The 23,443-nt window shown below is 44.6% G+C and overlaps 1 protein-coding gene across 1 annotated transcript in view; it reads left to right on the forward strand.

Moving 5' to 3' along the window:
- The window catches only part of LOC147981170 (uncharacterized), a 68,918-nt gene that overhangs the window by 10,631 nt on the left and 34,844 nt on the right, over positions 1-23,443 (forward strand). The window contains exon 2 of the mRNA XM_087515886.1: positions 11,625-11,824. Coding sequence (XP_087372012.1) covers positions 11,625-11,824 — 200 coding nt within the window. The remainder of the gene's footprint in view (positions 1-11,624; positions 11,825-23,443) is intronic.

Consider the following 23,443-nt stretch of genomic DNA (forward strand, 5'->3'; position numbering starts at 1 on the left):
TGCTTCGTAAGGGGCTGATTTGGATCCACATGTTTCATGCTATGGTTAGGTTTACCTTAATACTTCTTTTGTAGTTGCGGATGCTTGCAAGAGGGGTTAATCATAAGTGGGATGCTTGTCCAAGGAAGGGCAGTACCCAAGCACCAGTCCACCCACATATCAAATTATCAAAGTAACGAACGCGACTCATATGAGCATGATGAAAACTAGCTTGACGATAATTACCATGTGTCCTCGGGAGCGCTTTCCTTTATATAAGAGTTTGTCCAGGCTTGTCCTTTGCTACAAAAAGTATTGGGCCACCTTTCTGCACCTTGTTTACTTTTGTTACTTGTTACCCATTACGAATTACCTTATCACAAAACTATCTGTTACCGATAATTTCAGTGCTTGCAGAGAATACCTTACAGAAAACCGCTTGTCATTTCCTTCTGCTCCTCGTTGGGTTCGACACTCTTACTTATTGAAAGGACTATGATAGATCCCCTGTACTTGTGGCTCATCAAGACTCTTTTCTGGTGCTGTTGCCGGGGCGTGAAGCGCCTTTGGTAAGTGGAATTTGGTAAGGAAAATTTATATAGTGTGCTGAAATTTACTGTCACTTGTTACTATGGAAAACAATCCTTTGAGGGGCTTGTTCGGGGTATCTTCGCCCCGACTAGTAGAGAAAATATTTGCTCCTCAACCTACTGAACCTACTGAAAATGTTTACTTTGAAATTCTTTCAGATATGATAGAGAAATTGCTAGCTAATCCTTTTACAGGAGATGGAACATTACATCCCGATTTGCACCTAATCTATATGGATGAAGTTTGTGGATTATTTAAGCTTGCAGGTATGCCCGAGGATGTTAGCAAGAAGAAGGTCTTCCCTTTATCTTTGAAGATAAAGGCATTGACATGGTTTAGGCTATGCGATGATATTGGATCATGGAACTACAACCGATTGAAATTGGAATTTCATCAGAAGTTTTATCCTATGCATCTAGTTCATCGTGATCGTAATTATATATATAATTTTTGGCCTTGCGAAGGAGAAAGTATCGCTCAAGCTTGGGGAGACTTAAGTCAATGTTATATTCATGCCCCAATCATGAGCTCTCAAGATAAATTATTATTCAAAAAATTTATGCTCGACTTTCTCTCAATAATCGCGCCATGCTCGATACTTCTTGTACTAGTTCTTTTATGATGAAGACTATTGAATTTAGATGGGATTTATTGGAAAGAATTAAATGCAACTTTGAAGATTGGGAACTCGATGAAGAGCAGGAAGAAGAGAGATTGTTGAAAACTCTGAAGAAGCACTGTGCTGCTATTGGATATACTCTTGATGATCTTAAGGGCATTAGTCCCACTCTATGCCAGCACAAAATAAAATTGGAGAAAGACGCTAAACCGGTTGTTGATCACCAATGACGGTTAAATCCTAAGATGAAAGAAGTGGTAAAAATGAAATATTAAAGCTTCTGGAGGCAGGTATAATTTATCCCGTTGCTGACAGTCAGTGGGTAAGTCCTTTCCATTGTGTCCCTAAGAAGGGAGGTATTACTGTCGTTCCTAATGATAAAGATAAATTGATCCCACAGAGAATTGTTACGGGTTATAGAATGGTAATTGATTTCCGCAAATTGAATAAATCTACTAGAAAAGAACATTACCCTTTACCTTTTATTGATCAAATGCTAGAAACATTATCCAGACATACACATTTTTGCTTTCTAGATGGTTATTCTGGTTTCTCTCAAATACCTGTGTCAAAAGAGGATCGGGAAAAGACCACTTTTACTTGCCCTTTCGGTACCTTTGCTTATAGACGTATGCCTTTTGGTTTATGTAATGCACCTGCTACCTTTCAAAGATGTATGACTGCTATATTCTCTGACTTTGTGAGAAGATTGTTGAGGTTTTCATGTATGTTTTTTTTCGTATATGGAACTTCTTTTGATGATTTCTTAAGCAACCTTGATCGAGTTTTGCAGAGATGTGAAGAAACTAATCTTGTCTGGAATTGGGAGAAGTGCCACTTTATAGTTAATGAAAGTATTGTCTTGGGGCATAAAGTTTCTGAAAGAGGTATTGAAGTTGATAAAGCTAAATTTGATGCTATTGAAAATATGTCGTGTCCTAAGGATATTAAAGGTATAAGAAGTTTCTTTGGTCATGCAGGTTTTTATAGGAGGTTCATTAAAGACTTCGCAAAAATTTCTAGGCCTCTGACTAATCTTTTACAAAAAGATGTTCCTTTTGTCTTTGATGATGATTGTGTAGAATCATTTGAAATACTTAAGAAAGCCTTGATTTGACCTATTATTCAGCCTCCTGATTGGAATTTACCCTTTGAAATTATGTGTGATGCTAGTGATTATGCTGTAGGTGCTGTTCTAGGACAGAGAGTTGATAAGAAATTAAATGTTATCCAATATGCTAGTAAAACTCTAGACAATGCCCAGAGAAATTATGCTACTACTGAAAAGGAATTTTCGGGAGTTGTATTTGCTTGTGATAAGTTCAAACCTTATATTGTTGATTCTAAAGTAACTGTTCACACTGATCATGCTGCTATTAAATATATTATGGAAAAGAAAGATGCTAAACCTAGACTTATTAGATGGGTTCTCCTACTACAAGAATTTGATTTGCATATTATTTATAGAAAGGGAGCTGAGAACCCCGTTGCAGACAACTTATCTAGGTTAGAGAATGTTCTTGATGACCCACTACCTACTGATGATAGCTTTCCTCATGAACAATTAGTTGTCATAAATGCTTCTCATACTTCTCCATGGTATGCTGATTATGCTAACATTGTTGCTAAATTTATACCACCAGCAAAAGAAAAAAAATTCTATCACTTAAGACATTACTTCTAGGATGACCCACACCTTTATATAGAAGGAGTAGATGGTGTTATTAGATGTTGTGTACCTAAACATGAACAGGAACAGATCCTATGCAAGTGTCACTCCGAGGCTTATGGAGGACACCATGCTCGAGATAGAACTGCACATAAGGTATTGCAATCCGGTTTTTATTGGCCTACTCTTTTCAAGCATGCCCGTAAGTTTGTCTTGTCTTGTGATGAATGTCAAAGAATTGGTAATATTAGTAGACATCAAGAAATGCCTATGAACTATTCACTTGTTATTGAACCATTTGATGTTTGGGGCTTTGATTATATGGGACCGCTTCCTTCCTCTAATGGGTATACACATTTTTTAGTTGCTGTTGATTACGTTACTAAGTGGGTAGAAGCTATTCCAACTAGTAGTGCTGATCATAACACCTCTATTAAGATGCTTAAAGAAGTTATTTTTCTAAGGTTTGGAGTCCCTAGATACTTAATGACTGATGGCGGTTCACATTTTATTCATGGTGCTTTTCGTAAGATGCTTGCTAAGTATGATGTTAATCATAGAATTGCGTCTCATATCACCCGCAGCCTAGTGGTCAAGTAGAACTGAGTAATAGAGAGCTTAAATTAATTTTGCAAAAGACTGTTAATAGATCTAGAAAGAATTGGTCCAAGAAACTTGATGATGCATTATGGGCCTATAGAACTGCATATAAAAATCCTATGGGTATGTCTCTGTATAAAATGGTTTATGGAAAAGCATGTCACTTACCTCTCGAACTAGAACATAAGGCATATTGGGCCATTAAAGAGCTCAACTATGATTTCAAACTTGGCGGTGAGAAGAGACTATTTGACATTAGCTCACTTGATGAGTGGAGAACCCAGGCCTATGAAAATGCCAAACTGTTTAAAGAAAAGGTTAAAAGATGGCATGATAAAAGGATACAAAATGTGAGTTTAATGTAGGTGATTATGTTCTGTTATACAACTCTTGTTTAAGATTTTTTACAGGAAAACTCCTCTCTAAATGGGAAGGTCCTTACGTTATCGAGGAGGTCTATCGTTCGGTGCCATAAAAACCAACAACTTCGAAGGCACAAATCCGAGGGTGGTGAACGGTCAAAGAATCAAACATTATATCTCAGGCAATCCCATAAATGTTGAAACTAATGTTATTGACACCGTAACCCCGGAGGAGTATATAAGGGACACTTTCCAGAACGTTTCAGACTCTGAAAAGGAATAGGTATGTGGTACGGTAAGTAAACCGACTCCAAAACAGTTCTAATAGCAACTTTTCTCCATTTTGGAATATTTAAGAAAATAGGAAAATAAGAAGCAGTCCGGGAAGGACACGAGGCGTCCATGAGGGTGGAGGGCGCGCCCCCTTGCCTCGTGGGCACCTCGTGTGCCCTCTGAACTCCGTTTTCTTGCACGGAACCTCTTTTGGTCGGTAAACATTCATTATATAATCTCCCGAAGGTTTTGACCACCGTACCACGCAAATATCTTCTGCTTTTGTTTTGAGCTATTTTTCTAACAGATCTAGATCACCATGACGTCTTCAAGCGCCCCCAAGGACAAGTTTTTCGAGAGGGTCATCAACCCCTACCTCAAGGAGGTGCTGCAACACCCTCAAACCATCGAGTTGCGTGAGGGGGTGCTGCACATCCGCGATGTTGAGGGACCAAGGAGGACCGGAAGCATGGAGACAAGACTCGAAGCAATTAATGGAGCAACAAGTTTTCAAGTGCCAGGGGATGGTGGAACGTGGACTTGACACGAACCACATGATGATCGTGGAGTTCACCAACAACCACAAGCTAAATGCCAAGAACATTGGGGAGACCATCTTCAAGCTTCACGAGAAAATCGAGCACCTCCAAGCCTAGATTTATGACCTGCAAAACCAAAACTATGAGTATGAATATAGATTCAAGAGGATGAGTTTGGCTGCAGATTTAAGGATCCCGGAGACTCGATCATCCTTCTATGATGGTGAGCCTATGCCTTGGAAGATGGATGACAAGCCTACATCATCAACAACTCCATCATCACTACCACCAAAGGAGAACTGAGTATCGGGTATGGGCACTCCCCTTGGCAATTGCCAAGCTTGGGGGAGTGCCCCGGTATCGTATCACCATCACACTTCTATCTTTACCGTTTTTCTTAGTTCGATCCTTTTGGTAATATCTTGATCTAGTAGAATAAAGTTTTGTATGATCTAGTTTTGAGTTTTGCTTTATGATCCTTCTATGTAATCGAGTCCGTGAGCTATATATATAATAAAGATCATTCTTGAGTCCAGGGTTTTGCTATCTTGCTATGATCTTAAGGGAATAAAAGAGAGAATAAAAAGAAATAAAGAGATCATATCTATACCTACTATTAAAGGGAATATGTATTCTTGGTTTGGTTCTGTTTTGTTTCGTCATGTTTTCTGATGATTTTTACGTATGCTATTTTGTCGTTTGGTTCGGTTTGAGGAACGTATGATGTACGTGCATAGAAACAAAAGGCTGTGGACGTACGTGCAAAGGAAATCGGGACGGCCGGCCCATGTGCAAAGGAAACAAAAAACTAAACGCTGAGGACGTACGTGAAAGGAAACCGGGATGGACGGCCCATATATATATTTTAGTTGCCAGCCCATATTGGACCGAGGACGATTCGTAGCTTGGTCGAGGAGATAACGCACGACGTACGACGTGCTTACGGCACCGCCGCCGCTGCCTTCTCTCCAGCGCCATGTCCATTTTGGATCAGATCCACGTAGGAGAACTACTCCAATGCAGAGCCATGAATGCCCCGATCCAGATTTCACAAAGAATTCCCGCAATAAAAAAAGGCTCGACTAGAAATCGAGCTAAATTGCATTGCAATTCCCAAGCCTGCAATAAAAAGAGGCTCAACTAGAAAACATCCGGTTCACAAGTCTGGTCCGGATCACCTCTTGGTTCTTCTCCAACAGTGGCTAGGTCTTCGGGCGGATTGTTGACCCGAGCTTTCTTGCTGGGTCTGGCTTTGGCTCTGTAGACCAAATTAAAAGGAGGGTTAACATTTTATTCCAGATTTACAACACATTGAGATGAAAGATTACAAAGCTTACCCAGCCACAGTTTTCAGAGGGGGGAGTTGAGTTGTTGTCGATTCACCAGAGGATGAGGGAGGTGTCACCTGATAATTTGAATCGGACGGGTTAAGAGGTTGTCTGAAATAACCTGCTTTGGGGTAAGAATTGTCAGGAGTAGGAGAGACCTCAGACCGGCGTTTCCGAACCGGGGTGTCAGGTAAACCAGTTGAAGTAACCTGTTGGCCACTGTGTCGGGTTGTCCGGCAAGCTTCATGCTGCTGAGTCTTCAAAATAAATGTTGGATCCAAATGAGCAAGAGGATGAGAAAAGCTTACTTTTCGGACTGCTTGACGGGTTTTTTGTGTTGGCTTAGAGTCTGAACTGGAGGAAAGGGTAATGACCTCTACATCATCAGCTTGGCTGCCTTCTGCGTCCTCCTGAGGAAGATCATTGTTAATGAGATGCATGAAAAGGGAGCCAAGTGAGTTAAGTTCTACCTCAACTTTCGGATCATCAGTATCATCATCAAGTTCCATGGTGATCCGGTCAGCTGTTTTCCGTTTTGACGTTCGTTTGATGGCTTTAGTTTTGCGGCGAGATGGTTTAACCGCTTTATCCCCGGTTGGCATTACTGCTTTTTCTACGGTTTTCCGTTTCCAAAGGGGATCATCACCATGTACATACATACACAGAAGAAGGATTACAAGTTGCACAAATTAAAGATGTCAAGGTTGAAAAGGAGGTATAGTGCTTACAGCAGGCGGTTTGATCTTGGTATAGAAGGGATTCAAGCCGGTTTGACTACAGACTAGTTCCGATTCATTCAAAATCTTCTTTACACCTTCAGTGACTTCTTCATCAGTCACTTGAATGTTGCAATGGCGTTGAGGGTCTTCAACCTCACCGGTGTACTCACACATTAAACCGTGACCCCGGCTTAGCGGCAATATGCTCCAAGATATCCAACAGCGTACGAAATCAACACCTGTTAAACCGTTGGCCATAAAAGCCCGGAGTTTGGCGAGTTGAGGGGCATATTTCGCCCTTTCTGTGTAACTTAAGCGTTGCGGCATCGGATGGGTGTTGGAAAGCTGGTGATCATGAAAGCCTGGGAGGGGATTTTCATCTTCAGGAGAAGTGTCTCTGCAGTAAAACCAAGTCTGGTTCCATTCTTTTGGGTGGCTGTGCAGTTTGGCATGAGGGAATTCAACTTCTTTCCGCTTCTGAATTGAGACACCACCAAGTTCAGTGTTGGGGCCATTTACAAATTCTGTGCGCTGGTTTAAGTGGAGAAAGTCCCGGAACAGCTCCGCAGTTGGTTCTTCCTGTAGGTACACTTCACGGAAGACCTGGAAGCTGCATAGATTGGATACTGAGTTGGGCCCGATGTCTTGAGGATGTAGTTGGAAATTGGAAAGCACATCTTGGTAAAACTTTGACCCTGGCGGTTTGAAGCCACGGCTTATGTGGTCAACAAAGACCACCACCTCACCTTGCCTTGGGGTAGGAGGATTTTCTGCTCCTAGAACTCGCCATTTAATTTTAGTTTTCTTAGGCAAGGAGCCGATGCTGACCATATCATTCAATTGTTCCTCGGTGACCCGGGAACGAGCCCAGTTGCAAGCAGTAAATTGTTTGGCCATTGCGAAACAAACAAGCTGGAAACGAAAAGCCGGTTTATAAATCATTCATGATGATATACAAGATGCAATGGAGTAAAAGATATACTAATATGTGAAATTGCATAAACCGGAGGCCAATGCAATAATGGGTAAAAAGGCAATACCAGAACAGGGGTACCCAGACACTGTTAAACCGAAGTATAACTATGGAGGTAAAAGGCTCCTCCGGTTTATCAGAGGGCTAATGGTATAGATTGCCTATACAAATTTAAACCGCCTATATTGGTGTGAGGAGTACAGATCCAAAAATACCAAAGTAAGGGGAAACAGATTTCACAGAGTTATATGAAAGTTTCGGATCTAAGGTATGACAGAAACTGGAATATATTCAGGTTCAAGCTTCAGATATTTAGACAGTTCAGCAGATTCAGATAAGTTGTTCTTCGTATAAAGAGAGAGTCTAATGAGGAGAATATGATTATGGCTACGATCGCGCAAGGATAACAGATCCAACCTAGCCTGGGATGCTACAGAGAAGAAAAGAGAATAACAACACTGAGTTTTTCGATGAACTCCAACGAGCAGTGAAACCCTAAAAACAAGATCTAGGGTGGAAGGAAAATGGGTTACCAGTATCACAGGAACGGCGGAGAGATGCCGCAGTTTTCTGGTTCGATCAGGGTGATGCAGCAGCCGACGACGAGGCAGAGGCGAGGCTTGTCGACGGCGGCGGCACTCAGGAGCAGAGACCTCGCGAGGAAGAAGCAGAAGGGACGAAGGGGTAGCAGGAAAGAAAATAAAAAGGGTCCCCTGCCCCTATTTATAAGGCGAAACGATACAACGACAAGTGCGGGAATTGAGGAGCTCAAAAAATGGACAAGTAATAATGGTGTCGCTTCGATGACTGGATATGCGTTAATGAAGGCAATCCTCAGCTTTAATGAACAGATGACGTCAGGGCGGTTTGTTAAAGACCTGGAGCATGACGTCACGGCGGTTTACAAGATCAAGGTGAAAATGTAAAAGAGGATTTTTTTCTAAGTGATGGAGATTGACATGAACCGGTTCAAATCAATCTGGGGCCTAATGTTGGGGATATTACTACTGGGCGTAAACCGGCCTGGAGTAGCCGGATTAACTTTATGAAGATTAGAAGCCCATGAAGATGTGAAGATGATGGCGCTTTACGAAGGCCCAAGGCCCAGAAGTGAGTTAAGGCCTGTAGATGTAAACCGGCTTAATCATGTAACTTGCTTTGTAAGATAGGAAGTGTAGAGACCGAACCGGAAATGTTTATGATCCGGCTTTGGGACTCTGTAAACCGACGGGTGCCACCCATGTATATAAGGGGACGACCCGGCGGCGGTTCAAGGGACAGATAACAACCCGAGAGCCAGACAAAGCGGATTCGCTCCCTGGCCTTCGAAACCCAAGCAATACCAATGACAACTAGACATAGGCTTTTACCTTCATCGAAGGGGCCGAACTAGTATAAACTCTCTGTGTCCCCTTGTCCTGTTTAACCCCTTTAAGTTAACCCGTTGCGATGGCTCCACGACTAAGTCCTTTCACAAGGACATCTGCCGTGACAAACACACGACAATAACCATCTTACTCCTACTAAAATAGAAGCTTTCAAGATGATTTAAATAGTTTGGGTGCAAAACAAGTATCTCACTCATGAAAATATATTGTTGGAAGAATACATCACCACACTCAAGGGCATTATTCGCAAATTTGAGAATATCCTACGCTCGATGTGTGACACGACTTCATCAACAACTTCATCATCACCACCACCAAAGAAGAACTGAGTATCGGGTATGGGCACTCCTCTTGGCAACTGCCAAGCTGCCCCGGTATCGTATCACCATCACACTTCTATCTTTACCCTTTTTCTTAGTTCGATCCTTTTGGTTATATCTTGATCTAGTAGAATAAAGTTTAGTATGATCTAGCTTTGAGTTTTGTGTTGATCCTTATCTATGTAAGTGACTCCGTGAGCTATATATAATAAAGATTAGTTTTGAGTCAAGGGCTTGGTTATCTTGCTAAGATCAAGAGTTTGGAGATCCACGGTATGCCCCTCTGGATCGGCTGTGGAGTTCGGAGGATGTATATATGGATTTGGCGGCGAGCGCTGCCGATGCGGCCAAGTATTTCCAGGGTCAGACGGACCGTGAAGTAGACCAGCTGTTTTGGGGACAATTCCATTCTCCCGAGCGTCCACTTTCATTGACTGACCAATTAGCCGAATGGGACGAACTAAATAGCTTGTCCGGACTCTCCATGAGGTCTGTTGTGGATCAGCTATGGCCGGAAAGGTCAAAACCGAACAGCTATTTCAGCTTGGTGCAGCAGTTCCTTGACATGGTGCCGCACATTAATGCGATGAAGAGGTTGGCGTGCATAGAGGGCGCACGGATGGCCTTTGCCCGTGTTAAAGCATACTGGGCGGAGATGGATGCTACCACTGTTGCAGCGCGGGATTCGGCCATAGGTCGAAAGGCTGCTGAGCACTACTTTGAAGAAGTTCTTGAGGGTGCTCGTTTGATAGAGACCCAGTGCTCAAAAAATATTATGTTTGAGTGATATGTAATCTCATTGTAAGCCGGAGGATCTCGGGTAGGGGGTCCCGAACTGTGCGTCTAGGCCGGATGGTAACAGGAGGCAAGGGACATGAAGTTTACCCAGGTTTGGGCCCTCTCGATGGAGGTAAAACCCTACGTCCTGCTTGATTAATATTGATGATATGGGTAGTACAAGAGTAGATCTACCACGAGATCGAAGAGGCTAAACCCTAGAAGCTAGCCTATGGTATGATTGTTGTTCCGTATGTTGTCCTACGGACTAAAACTCTCCGGTTTATATAGACACCGGAGAGGGTTAGGGTTACACAAAGTCGGTTACAATGGTAGGAGATCTACATATCCGTATCGCCAAGCTTGCCTTCCACGCCAAGGAAAGTCCCTTCCGGACACGGGACGAAGTCTTCAATCATGTATCTTCATAGTCCAGGAGTCCGGCTGAAGGTATAGTCCGGCCATCTAGACACCCCCTAATCCAGGACTCCCTCAGTAGCCCCTGAACCAGGCTTCAATGACGATGAGTCCGGCACGCAGATTGTCTTCGGCATTGCAAGGCGGGTTCCTCCTCCAAGTACTTCATAGAAGATTTTGAACACAACGATAGTGTCCGGCTCTGCAAAATAAGTTTCCACATATTGCCATAGAGATAATAATATTTACACAAATCTAATCTGCTGACGTATTCCGTAGTGTGACACACCACGGCCAAGCCTTTATCCGAGTCGTTTCATTATCCCACCTCAGCGCGTCATGCGAGGCGGTTTCCTTGGCACGTCTTGTTAAAGCAGAGATCGTGTCCCCTTATTCCGGATTCTCATCAATACGGGCGTGGGTAACCCAACCGCTTCTAGGACTCCTAGATTATAGGCAAGTCCAAACGGACACGGAGAGGACGCTTGATATTCACCCTCTTTATAAAGGGACAAGGCTTTTATTTTTCCCTCCCGTGCTCAATCGAATCCTTCCCCCACCTCAAGCTCAAGCGCCCAAAGTTCAGGTCAGGTGCTCCGAACCTTCAGTCATGTTCGGATCTAGCCTTCAAGGCCGATGGGTGCCTTCCCCCGTCACGGAAGAAGACATCAAAAAGTTGAGGGAGGCCAGATATCTGACCGCCGAGATTTTGCATTGGCTGCCTCCCCGAGGGCAGGCCGTCCCCACCCTCGAACCCAACAAGAATGTCGTGTTCGTCTCCCACTTCCTCCGAGGTCTAGGCCTTGCTCTGGATCATTTTGTCAGGGGTTTGATGTTTTACTACGGGCTAGACTTCCATGATCTAGCTCCGGACTCCTTTCTTTATATCACGACATTTATTGTCGTGTGCGAGGCCTTCCTCCGGGTTACCCCTCACTTTGGCATATGTCTCAAGACCTTTGAAGTGAAGCCAAAGATGATCAAGGGGCAACATGCAGCGTGTGGAGGTGCCTCAATACGCAAGATGACGGGAGCTCCGTGCCCCAAAGGTTCCATCCCAGAGGTGTCTGAATTGTGGCAACAGGAGTGGTTCTACATCACGGCTCCTCGAAGTGCCAAGTGGGCGGCCGCCCCTGTTTTCCGCTCGGGCCCTCCACCACAACTGATGTCATGGATCAGCAGAGGTCTGAGCTGGGGTCCAGCCAAGGATGTGCCTATACTGCAAAGCCGCATTCGAGATCTCTTCAATGGAGATTTCAGTTTGGTTGCGGTAATACAAGTTATGTTGGTTCGTCAAGTCCAGCCTTGCAAACGCCGGCCTCTTCGCCTATGGGAGTTCAATCCCGAGGGACCGCGTGTCATTCAAAATTTTCTCGGCCTGACGCACGAGGAGATGTACAAGTCATTCTTCGGACCTCAGGTGGAGTTTCCGGAAATCACCGAGGACGTGGGCCTGAGTAGTAACCGCGCCGCCGAACAGGTAAGGCATCTTCCGGCCGAACATACTATCTCTCCTTTGTTACGAAGTTATTTCTGAGAGTTCGCTTTTTGACCAGGACTGGCTAACAAAGGCGAAGTTGATTCGGTGTTCGGCCCCCCTCCCTGAGGGCTTGGAAAATCCGGTATTGGAAAAGATGCTCCAGACCGCACCTTGCCCGGAGCCCTTGAAGGAAGATACTGTGGAGGATAATGCGGGCGGACGCGGCCCCCAACGCTGCCCATTCTAGCCGAGGGAGCGAGCGTCTCCCTGAAGGAAGACGACCAGAAGAGGAAAAAGACTGCGCCCGGGGATTCGGAAGCCGAAGCTTCCAAACGGGAGAAGAAGTCTCCCACAGAGGGTCCTACCTTGGGGGGCGCCGTTGCCGCACAAAGTCCGCGGGGGGATCAATTCTCCCGCGAGTTGTAAGTGACCCGAAATACTTTAATAGTACAGATATGCCATCTTTTTCTTCTGAGAAGATAACCACCGCATATATTTTTGCAGTTCGGGCCTTAGCCCCTCTCAAATGAGCTCGTCTTTGGGGGATCTTCTTCCAGAGATGATGGAGAGCGAAACGCCTCCTCCGGACTCCTCCGCTCCAGAAGCGGGCGACCCTGAAGTGTCGTCGCGGAGGGCCTCTCCGAGTCCAGTGAGGCTAGAAGATAATCCCATTGAACCCCGAAGCTCCCAGTGTCCGGCTCCCGAAGAGAGCAGACAAAAGAGTCCGGCACCGTCTAGTGTGCGATCGGATGTTCTGAGGGAGTTGGTGGGGCGAGCGGCCATCTCAGATGAACACCGTGTGCTGATGAATACGGTGATGGAGAGAATATCGTCCGCCGAAAGCGGATTGCATGAAGCTTTTATGAGTCTACTGACAGGCTTTGAGGTACGTAAAAGAATGTATGATAGTCCTACACATGCTAGGTGTGCCCTGTGTAGACAGTAGCCCCTGAGACTCTGGTTTTCGTCGAAAACGACGATGAACAGAGGATCATATTCCCAGGTAATAACCATACTGCCTCTATGTGCAGGTGATGGAAGCTCCGGTGGCTAGCCGGACTAGCGAATTTGCCCATTTAGAATGGCAGTTGGATGCGGCAGACGCGGACATCGAGCTTGTTAACAAAAGGCTTGACGAGGCACAGGGTAAGTGTCATTATCTGGTAAAGGCCACATAGGAAGAGCAGCATGATGCCAGTATCTTTAATATGTTGTGACTGCAGATGGAGCTGCCACTGTTGAAGCCTTGCGGGCAGAACTTGCCCGAGCCAAGGAACAAGCGAGTTTGGGTAATGCGGCTGCTTTGAAGGCGGCCGAAGAGTTGCAAGCCGAGAAGGCCGCGCATGGTGAGAACCGAGACAAGATGGCCAAGATGGCCATAGAATTAAAAGCCGCCGCCGACTGTTGCCGGGTTCTTGAAAATTAAAACCAAGAGAAGGCATCGGACCTTGAGAAGGCTGCTGCGACGAGAAAGGACCTCCGCTCTGCTATGAGGGCAAAGAAGGAGGAGCTACGGGAAGCCGGGGATATTGTAGCTGGGAAATCCTTTATGTTGCGGAGGAAGTTTGGAGATCCACCGTATGCCCCTCTGGATCGGCTGTGGAGTTCGGAGGATGTGTATATGGATTTGGCGGCGAGCGCTGCCGATGCGGCCAAGTATTTCCAGGGTCAGACGGACCGTGAAGTAGACCAGCTGTTTTGGGGAAAATTCCATTCTCCCGAGTGTCCACTTTCATTGACTGACCAATTAGCCGAATGGGACAAACTAAATAGGTTGTCTGGACTCTCCATGAGGCCTGTTGTGGATCAGCTATGGCCGGAAAGGTCAAAACCGAACAGCTATTTCAGCTTGGTGCAGCAGTTCCTTGACGTGGTGTCGCGCATTAATGCGATGAAGAGGTCGGCGTGCATAGAGGGCGCACGGATGGCCTTTGCCCGTGTTAAAGCATACTTGGCGGAGATGGATGCTACCACTGTTGCAGCGCGGGATTCGGCCATAGGTCGAAAGGCTGCTGAGCACTACTTTGAAGAAGTTCTTGAGGGTGCTCGTTTGATAGAGACCCAGTGCTCAAAAAATATTATGTTTGAGTGATATGTAATCTCATTGTAAGCCGGAGGATCTCGGGTAGGGGGTCCCGAACTGTGCGTCTAGGCCGGATGGTAACAGGAGGCAAGGGACACGAAGTTTACCCAGGTTCGGGCCCTCTCGATGGAGGTAAAACCCTACGTCCTGCTTGATTAATATTGATGATATGGGTAGTACAAGAGTAGATCTACCACTAGATCGAAGAGGCTAAACCCTAGAAGCTAGCCAATGGTATGATTGTTGTTCTGTATGTTGTCCTACGGACTAAAACCCTCCGGTTTTGTATAGACACCGGAGAGGGGGAGGGTTACACAAAGTCGGTAACAATGGTAGGAGATCTACATATCCGTATCGCCAAGCTTTCCTTCCATGCCAAGGAAAGTCCCTTCCGGACACGGGACGAAGTCTTCAATCTTGTATCTTCATAGTCCAGGAGTCCGGCTGAAGGTATAGTCCAGCCATCCGGACACCCCCTAATCCAGGACTCCCTCAAGCACCATCTCCTGTCAAACCCTAGTTCATCTCTTGTATCCGATCTTTGTCTCAAAACCTCAAATTGGTAACTGTGGGTTGCTAGTAGTGTTGATTACTCCTTGTAGTTGATGCTAGTTGGTTTATTCTGTGGAAGATTATATGTTCAGATCCTTTATGCATATTAATACCCCTCTGATTATGAACATGAATATGATTTGTGAGTAGTTACGTTTGTTCCTGAGGACATGGGAGAAGCCTTGCTATAAGTAGTCATGTCAATTTGGTATGCGTTTGATATTTTGATGAGATGTATGTTGTCTTTCCTCTAGTGGTGTTATGTGAACGTCGACTACATGACACTTCACCATTGTTTGGGCCTAGGGGAAGGCATTGGGAAGTAATAATTAGATGATGGGTTGCTAGAGTGACAGAAGCTTAAACCCTAGTTTATGCGTTGCTTCGTAAGGGGCTGATTTGGATCCATATGTTGCATGCTATGGTTAGGTTTACCTTAATTCTTCTTTCATAGTTGCGGATGCTTGTGAGAGGGGTTAATGATAAGTGGGATGCTTTTCCAAGGAAGGGCAGTACCCAAGCACCAGTCCACCCACATATCAAATTATCAAAGTACCGAATGTGAATCATATGAGCATGATGAAAACTAGCTTGACGATAATTCCCATGTGTCCTCGGGAGCGCTTTCCTTTATATAAGAGTTTGTCCAGGCTTGTCCTTTGCTACAAAAAGGATTGGGCCACCTTGCTGCACCTTGATGTCTACTACACAACCTTCTTCTTGTAGACATTGTTGGGCCTCCAAGTGCAGAGGTTTGTAGGACAGTAGCAAATTTCCCTCAAGTGGATGACCTAAGGTTTACCAATCCATGGGAGGCGTAGGATGAAGATGGTCTCTCTCAAGCAACCCTGCAACCAAATAGCAAAGAGTCTCTTGTGTCCCCAACACACCCAATACAATGGTAAATTGTATAGGTGCACTAGTTCGGCGAAGAGATGGTGATACAAGTGCAATATGGACGGTAGATATAGGTTTTTGTAATCTGAAAATATAAAAACAGCAAGGTAACTAATGATCAAAGTGAGCATAAATGGTATTGCAATGTGTTGAAACAAGGCCTAGGGTTCATACTTTCACTAGTGCAAGTTCTCTCAACAATAATAACATAATTGGATCATATAACTATCCCTCAACATGCAACAAAGAATCACTCCAAAGTCACTCATAGCGGAGAACAAACGAAGAGATTATTGTAGGGTACAAAACCACCTCAAAGTTATCCTTTCTGGTCGATCTATTCAAGAGTCCGTAGTAAAATAACATGAAGCTATTCTTTCCGTTCAATCTATCATAGAGTTTGTACTAGAATAACACCTTAAGACACAAATCAACCAAAACCCTAATGTCACCTAGATAGTCCAATGTCACCTCAAGTATCCCTGGGTATGATTATACGATATGCATCACACAATCTCAGATTCATCTTTTCAACCAACGCAAAGAACTTCAAAGAGTGCCCCAAAGTTTCTACCGGAGAGTCGAGACGAAAACGTGTGCCAACCCAAGTTCATGAGATCACGGAACTCGCAAGTTGATCACCAAAACATACATCAACTGGATCACGTGATATCCCATTGTCACCACAGATAAGCACATGCAAGACATACATCAAGTGTTCTCAAATCCTGAAAGACTCAATCCGATAAGATAACCTCAAAGGGAAACTCAATTCATCACAAGAGAGTAGAGGGGGAGAAACATCATAAGATCCAAATATAATAGCAAAGCTCGCGATACATCAAGATCGTGCCGACTCAAGAACACGAGAGAGAGAGAGAGAGAGAGATCAAACACATAGCTATTGGTACATACCCTCAGCCCCGAAGGAGAACTACTCCCTCCTCGTCATGGAGAGCGCCGGGATGATGAAGATGGCCACCGAAGAGGGATTCCCCCCTCCAGCAGGGTGCCGGAACGGGTCTAGATTGGTTTTCGGTGGCTACGGAGGCTTTTGGCGGTGGAACTCCCGATCTATTCTGCTCCTCGATGTTTTTAGGGTATATTGACATATATAGGTGAAAGAAGTCGGTCAGGGGAGCCACAAGGGGCCCATGAGGGTGGGGGGCGCCCAGGGGGTAGGGCGCGCCTGCCTGCCTCGTGGCTTCCTCGAAGCTTCCCTGACATCTACTCCAAGTCTCCTGGATTGCTTTCGTTCCAAAAATAACTCTCCCAAAGGTTTCATTCCGTTTGGACTCCGTTTGATATTCCTTTTCTTCGAAACACTGAAATAGGCAAGAAAACAGCAATTTGGGCTGGGCCTCCGGTTAATAGGTTAGTCCCAAAAATAATATAAAATTGTGTAATAAAGCCCGTAAACATCCAAAATGGGTAATATAATAGCATGGAACAACCAAAAATTATAGATATGTTGGAGACGTATCAGCATCCCCAAGCTTAATTCCTGCTCGTCCTCGAGTAGGTAAATGAGAAAAACAGAATTTTTGATGTGGAATGCTTTCTAGAATATTCTTCAATGTATTTTTTCTCTATTGTGGCATGAATGTTCAGATGCAAAATATTCAAGATAAAAGTTTATTGTTGACATAAAAATAGTAATACTCCAAGTATGCTAATCAAGCAATTATGTCTTATCAAAATACCATAGCCAAAGAAAACTTATCCCTACAAAGTCATATAGTTTGGCCATGCTTCATTTTCGTCACACAAAATGCTCTCATCATGCACAACCCCGATGACAAGCCAAGCAATTGTTTCATACTTAGCCTTTTCAAACTCTTTCAACTTTTACGCAATATATGAGCGCGAGCCATGGACATAGCACTATGGGTGGAATAGAATATGATGATTGAGGTTGTGTAAGTAGACAAAAAAAGGAGAAAGTCTCACATTGATGCGGATAATCAATGGGCTATGGAGATGCCCACCGATTGATGTCAATGCAAGGAGTAGGGATTGCCATGCAACGGATGCACTAGAGCTATAAATATATGAAAGCTCATCAAAGAAACTAAGTGGATGTGCATCCAACTTGCTTGCTCACGAAGACCTTGGGCATTTGAGGAAGTCCTTCTGCTCCTCGTTGGGTTCGACACTCTTACTTACCGAAAGGACTACGATAGATCCCCTATACTTTTGGGTCATCACTACCCACCGCGAGCATCAACACTCATCGGACCGCATACATCAGTATGTATTATTTCCAATAAGTCAGTTGCTCGCTCCATTGTTCCGGAGAACGGAGTCTTAGTCATCTTGCCCATGAGGCATGGTTCGCAAGCATCAAGTGATTCATAATCAAGTGATTCCAAAGCCCCATCAGCATGGAGTTTCTTCATGCGCTTTATACCAATATGACCTAAATGGCAGTGCCACAAATAATTTGCACTATCATTATTAAACTTATATCTTTTGGCTTCAATACTATGAATATATGTATCACTACTATCGAGATTCAATAAAAATAGACCACTCATCAAGGATGCATGACCATAAAAGATATTACTCATATAAAGAGAACAACCATTATTCTCTGATTTAAATGAATAACCATCTCGCATCAAACAAGATCCAGATATAATGTTCATGCTTAATGCTGGCACCAAATAACAATTATTCAGGTCTAAAACTAATATCGAAGGTAGATGTAGAGGTAGCGTGCCGACCGCGATCACATCGATTTGGAACCATTTACCACGCGCATCGTCACCTTGTCCTTAGCCAATCTTCTCTTAATTCGTAGCCCCTATTTCAAGTTGCAAATATGAGCAACATAACCAATATCAAATACCAGGTGCTACTACGAGCATTAGTAAGGTACACATCAATAACATGGATATCAAATATACCTTTCACTTTGCCATCCTTCTAATCCGCCAAATACTTGGGGCAGTTCCGCTTCTAGTGACCAGTCCCTTTGCAGTAGAAGCACTCATTCTCAGGCTTAGGTCCAGACTTGGGCTTCTTCACTTGAGCAGCAACTTGCTTGTTGTTCTTCTTGAAGTTCCCCTTCTTCCCTTTGCCCTTCTTCTTGAAACTAGTGGTCTAGTTGACCATGAACACTTGATTCTCCTTCTTGATTTCTACCTCCGCAGCCTTTAGCATTGCGAAGAGCTCGAGAATTGTCTTATCCATCCCTTGCATATTATAGTTCATCATGAAGCTTTTGTAGCTTGGGGGCAGTGATTGAAGAACTCTGTCAGTGACACTATCATCAGGAAGATTAACTCCCAGTTGAGTCAAGTGGTTGTGGTGCCCAGACATTCTGAGTATATGTTCACTGACAAAACTATTCTCCTCCGTCTTGTAGCTATAAAACTTATTGGAGACTTCATATCTCTCAATTCGTGCATTTGCTTGAAATATTAACTTCAACTCCTGGAACATCTCATATGCTCCATGATGTTCAAAACGTCATTGAAGTCACGATTCTAAGCCGTAAAGCATGGCACACTAAACTATCGAGTAGTCATCAGCTTTGCTCTGCCAGACGTTCATAACATCTGGTGTTGCTCCTACAGCGGGCTTTGCACCTAGCGGTGCTTCCAGGACGTAATTCTTCTGTGCAGCAATGAGGATAATCCTCGAGTTACGGATCCAGTCCGTGTAGTTGCTACCATCATCTTTCAACTTAGCTTTCTCTAGGAACGCATTAAAATTCAAAGGAACAGTAGCACGGACCATTTATCTACAACAACATAGACATGCAAAATACTATTAGGTACTAAATTCATGATCAATTAAAGTTCAATCAATCATATTACTTAAGAACTCCCACTTAGATAGACATCTCTCTAGTCATCTAAATAATCACGTGATCCATATCAACTAAACCATGTCCGATCATCACGTGAGGTGGAGAAGTTTTGAATGGTGAACATCACTATGTTGATCATATCTACTGTATGATTCATGCTCGAACTTTTGGTCTCAGTGTTCCGAGGCCATATCTGCATATGCTAGGCTCATCAAGTTTAACCCGAGTATTCTACGTGTGCAAAACTGGCTTGCACCCGTTGTATGTGAACGTAGAGCTTATCACACCCGATCATCACGTGGTGTCTCGGCACGACGAACTATAGCAACGGTACATACTCAGGGAGAACACTTATACCTTGAAATTTAGTGAGAGATCATCTTATAATGCTACCGCCGTACTAAGCAAAATAAGATGCATAAAGGATAAACATCACATGCAATCAAAATAAGTGACATGATATGGCCATCATCATCTTGTGCCTTTGATCTCCATCTCCAAAGCACCGTCATGATCACCAGCATAACCGACTTGACACCTTGATCTCCATCGTAGCATCGTTGTTGTCTCGCCAACTATTGCTTCTACGACTATCGCTACCGCTTAGTGATAAAGTAAAGCAATTACATGGCTATTGCATTTCATACAATAAAGCGACAACCATATGGCTCCTGCCAGTTGCCGATAACTATTACAAAACATGATCATCTCATACAACAATTTATATATCATCACGTCTTGACCATATTACATCACAGCAAGCCCTGCAAAAACAAGTTAGACGTCCTCTACTTTATTGTTGCAAGTTTTACGTGGCTGCTACGGGCTTCTAGATAGAACCGTTCTTACCTACGCATCATAACCACAATGATTTTTTGTCAATTGTGTTGTTTTAACCTTCAACAAGGACCGGGCGTAGTCAAACTCGATTCAACTAAATTTGGAGAAACAGACACCCACAAGCCACCTGTGTGCGAAGCATGTCGGTAGAACCAGTCTCATGGACGCGGTCATGTAATGTCGGTCTAGGCCGCTTCATCCAACAATACCGCCAAATCAAAGCAAAACATGTTGGTAAGCAGTATGACTATTATCGCCCACAACTCATTGTGTTCTACTCGTGCATATAGCATCTACGCATAGACCTGGCTCGGATGCCACTATTGGGGAATGCAGTATTTCAAAAAAATTACCTACTACCATGCAAGATCTATCTAGGATATGCATAGCAACGAGAGGGTAGAGTTTGTCTACGTACCCTCGTAGACCGAAAGCGGAAGCATTTAGTAACGCAGTTGATGTAGTCGAACGTCTTCGCGATCCAACTAATCCAAGTACCAAACGCACGGCACCTCCGTGATCAGCACACGTTCAGCTCGATGATGTCCCTCGAACTCTTGATCCAGTTGAGGCCGAGGGAGAGTTCCATCAGCACAACGGAGTGGTGACGGTGATGATGAAGTTACCGACACAGGGCTTCGCCTAAGCACTACAATGATATGACCGAGGTGTGTAACTGTGGAGGGGGGCACCGCACACAGCTAAAAGATCAACTTGTGTGTCTTTGGGGTGCCCCCTCCCCACGTATATAAAGTGGGAGGAGAGGAGGACGGCCCTAGGAGGGGGCACGCCATGGGGGGTCCTACTTGGACTCCTAGTCCAAGTAGGATTCGGTCCCCCCTTTCCTAGTCCAAGTAGGAAGGAGGAGGGCGCCACTCCCTCCCCTTGTCCAATTCGGACTGGGCAAGGGGGGCGCCAGCTCTGGCTGGCCGTCTCTTCTCCACTAAGGCCCATTGTGGCCCATTAATCCCCCGGGGGTTCCCGTAACCCCCCGGTACTCCAGAAAATGCCCGAACCTATCCGAAACCATTTCGGTGTCCAAACTGAAGGGTTTCGTAGTAATTTCAAAAAAAATTCCTACGCACACGCAAGATCATGTGATGCATAGCAACGAGAGGGGAGAGTGTTGTCTACGTACCCAACGCAGACCGACTTCGGAAGCGATGACACAACGTAGAGGAAGTAGTCGTACGTCTTCACGATCCAACCGATCAAGCACCGAAACTACGGCACCTCCGAGTTCGAGCACACGTTCAGCTCGATGACGATCCCCAGACTCCGATCCAGCAAAGTGTCGGGGAAGAGTTCCGTCAGCACGACGGCGTGGTGACGATCTTGATGCACTATAGCAGCAGGGCTTCGCCTAAACTCTGCTACAGTATTATCGAGGAATATGGTGGCAGGGGGCACCGCACACGGCTAAGGAATAGATCACGTGGATCAACTTGTGTGTTTCTGGGGTGCCTCTGCCTCAGTATATAAAGGAGCCAAGGGGGAGGGGGGCGCCGGCTAGGAGGAGGGCGCAGGAGGAGTCCTACTCCTTCCGGGAGTAGGACTCCCCCCCCCCAATCCTAGTTGGACTAGGATTCCCCGAGGGGGAAAGAGGGAGAGGGGGGCCGGCCACCTTCTCCTAGTCCTAATAGGACTAGGGGAGGGGGGAGGTGCGCAGCCACCTTGGGCTGCCCCATTCTCCTTTCCACTAAAGCCCATTATGGCCCATATGGCTCCCGGGGGGTTCCGGTAACCTCCCGGTACTCCGGTAAAATCCCGATTTCACCCGGAACACTTCCGATATCCAAACATAGGCTTCCAATATATCAATCTTTATGTCTCGACCATTTCGAGACTCCTCGTCATGTCCGTGATCACATCCGGGACTCCAAACAACCTTCGGTACATCAAAATGCATAAACTCATAATATAACTATCATCGTAACCTTAAGCGTGCGGACCCTATGGGTTCGAGAACAATGTAGACATGACCGAGACACGTCTCCGGTCAATAACCAATAGCAGGACCTGGATGCCCATATTGGCTCCTACATATTCTACGAAGATCTTTATCGGTCAGACCGCATAACAACATACGTTGTTCCCTTTGTCATCGGTATGTTACTTGCCTGAGATTCGATCGTCGGTATCCAATGCCTAGTTCAATCTCGTTACCAGCAAGTCTCTTTACTCATTCTGTAATACATCATCCCACAACTAACTCATTTAGTTGTAATGCTTGCAAGGCTTAAGTGATGTGCATTATCGAGAGGGCCCAGAGATACCTCTCCGACAATCAGAGTGACAAAACCTAATCTCGAAATATGCCAACCCAACATCTACCTTTGGAGACACCTGTAATGCTCCTTTATAATCACCCAGTTACGTTGTGACGTTTGGTAGCACCCAAAGTGTTCCTCCGGCAAACGGGAGTTGCATAATCTCATAGTTATAGGAACATGTATAAGTCATGAAGAAAGCAATAGCAACATACTAAACGATCGGGTGCTAAGCTAATGGAATGGGTCATGTCAATCAGATCATTCAACTAATGATGTGACCTCGTTAATCAAATAACAACTCATTGTTCATGGTTAGGAAACATAACCATCTTTGATTAACGAGCTAGTCAAGTAGAGGCATACTAGTGACACTTTGTTTGTCTATGTATTCACACATGTATTATGTTTCCGGTTAATACAATTCTAGCATGAATAATAAACATTTATCATGATTATAAAGAAATAAATAATAACTTTATTATTGCCTCTAGGGCATATTTCCTTCAGTCTCCCACTTGCACTAGAGTCAATAATCTAGATTACACTGTAATGATTCTAACACCCATGGAGCCTTGGTGCTGATCATGTTTTGCTCGTGGAAGAGGCTTAGTCAATGGGTCTGCAACATTCAGATCCGTATGTATCTTGCAAATCTCTATGTCTCCCACCTGGACTAGATCCCGGATGGAATTGAAGTGTCTCTTGATGTGCTTGGTTCTCTTGTGAAATCTGGATTCCTTTGCCAAGGCAATTGCACCAGTATTGTCACAAAAGATTTTCATTGGACCCGATGCACTAAGTATGACACCTAGATCGGATATGAACTCCTTCATCCAGACTCCTTCGTTTGCTGCTTCCAAAGCAGCTATGTACTCCGCTTCACATGTAGATCCCGCTACGATGCTTTGTTTAGAACTGCACCAACTGACAGCTCCACCGTTTAATGT

The sequence above is a fragment of the Triticum urartu genome, chromosome 3A (assembly GCF_056163025.1).
Source record: "Triticum urartu cultivar PI428250 chromosome 3A, HENAU_Tu73, whole genome shotgun sequence".
Lineage (NCBI taxonomy): Eukaryota > Viridiplantae > Streptophyta > Magnoliopsida > Poales > Poaceae > Triticum > Triticum urartu.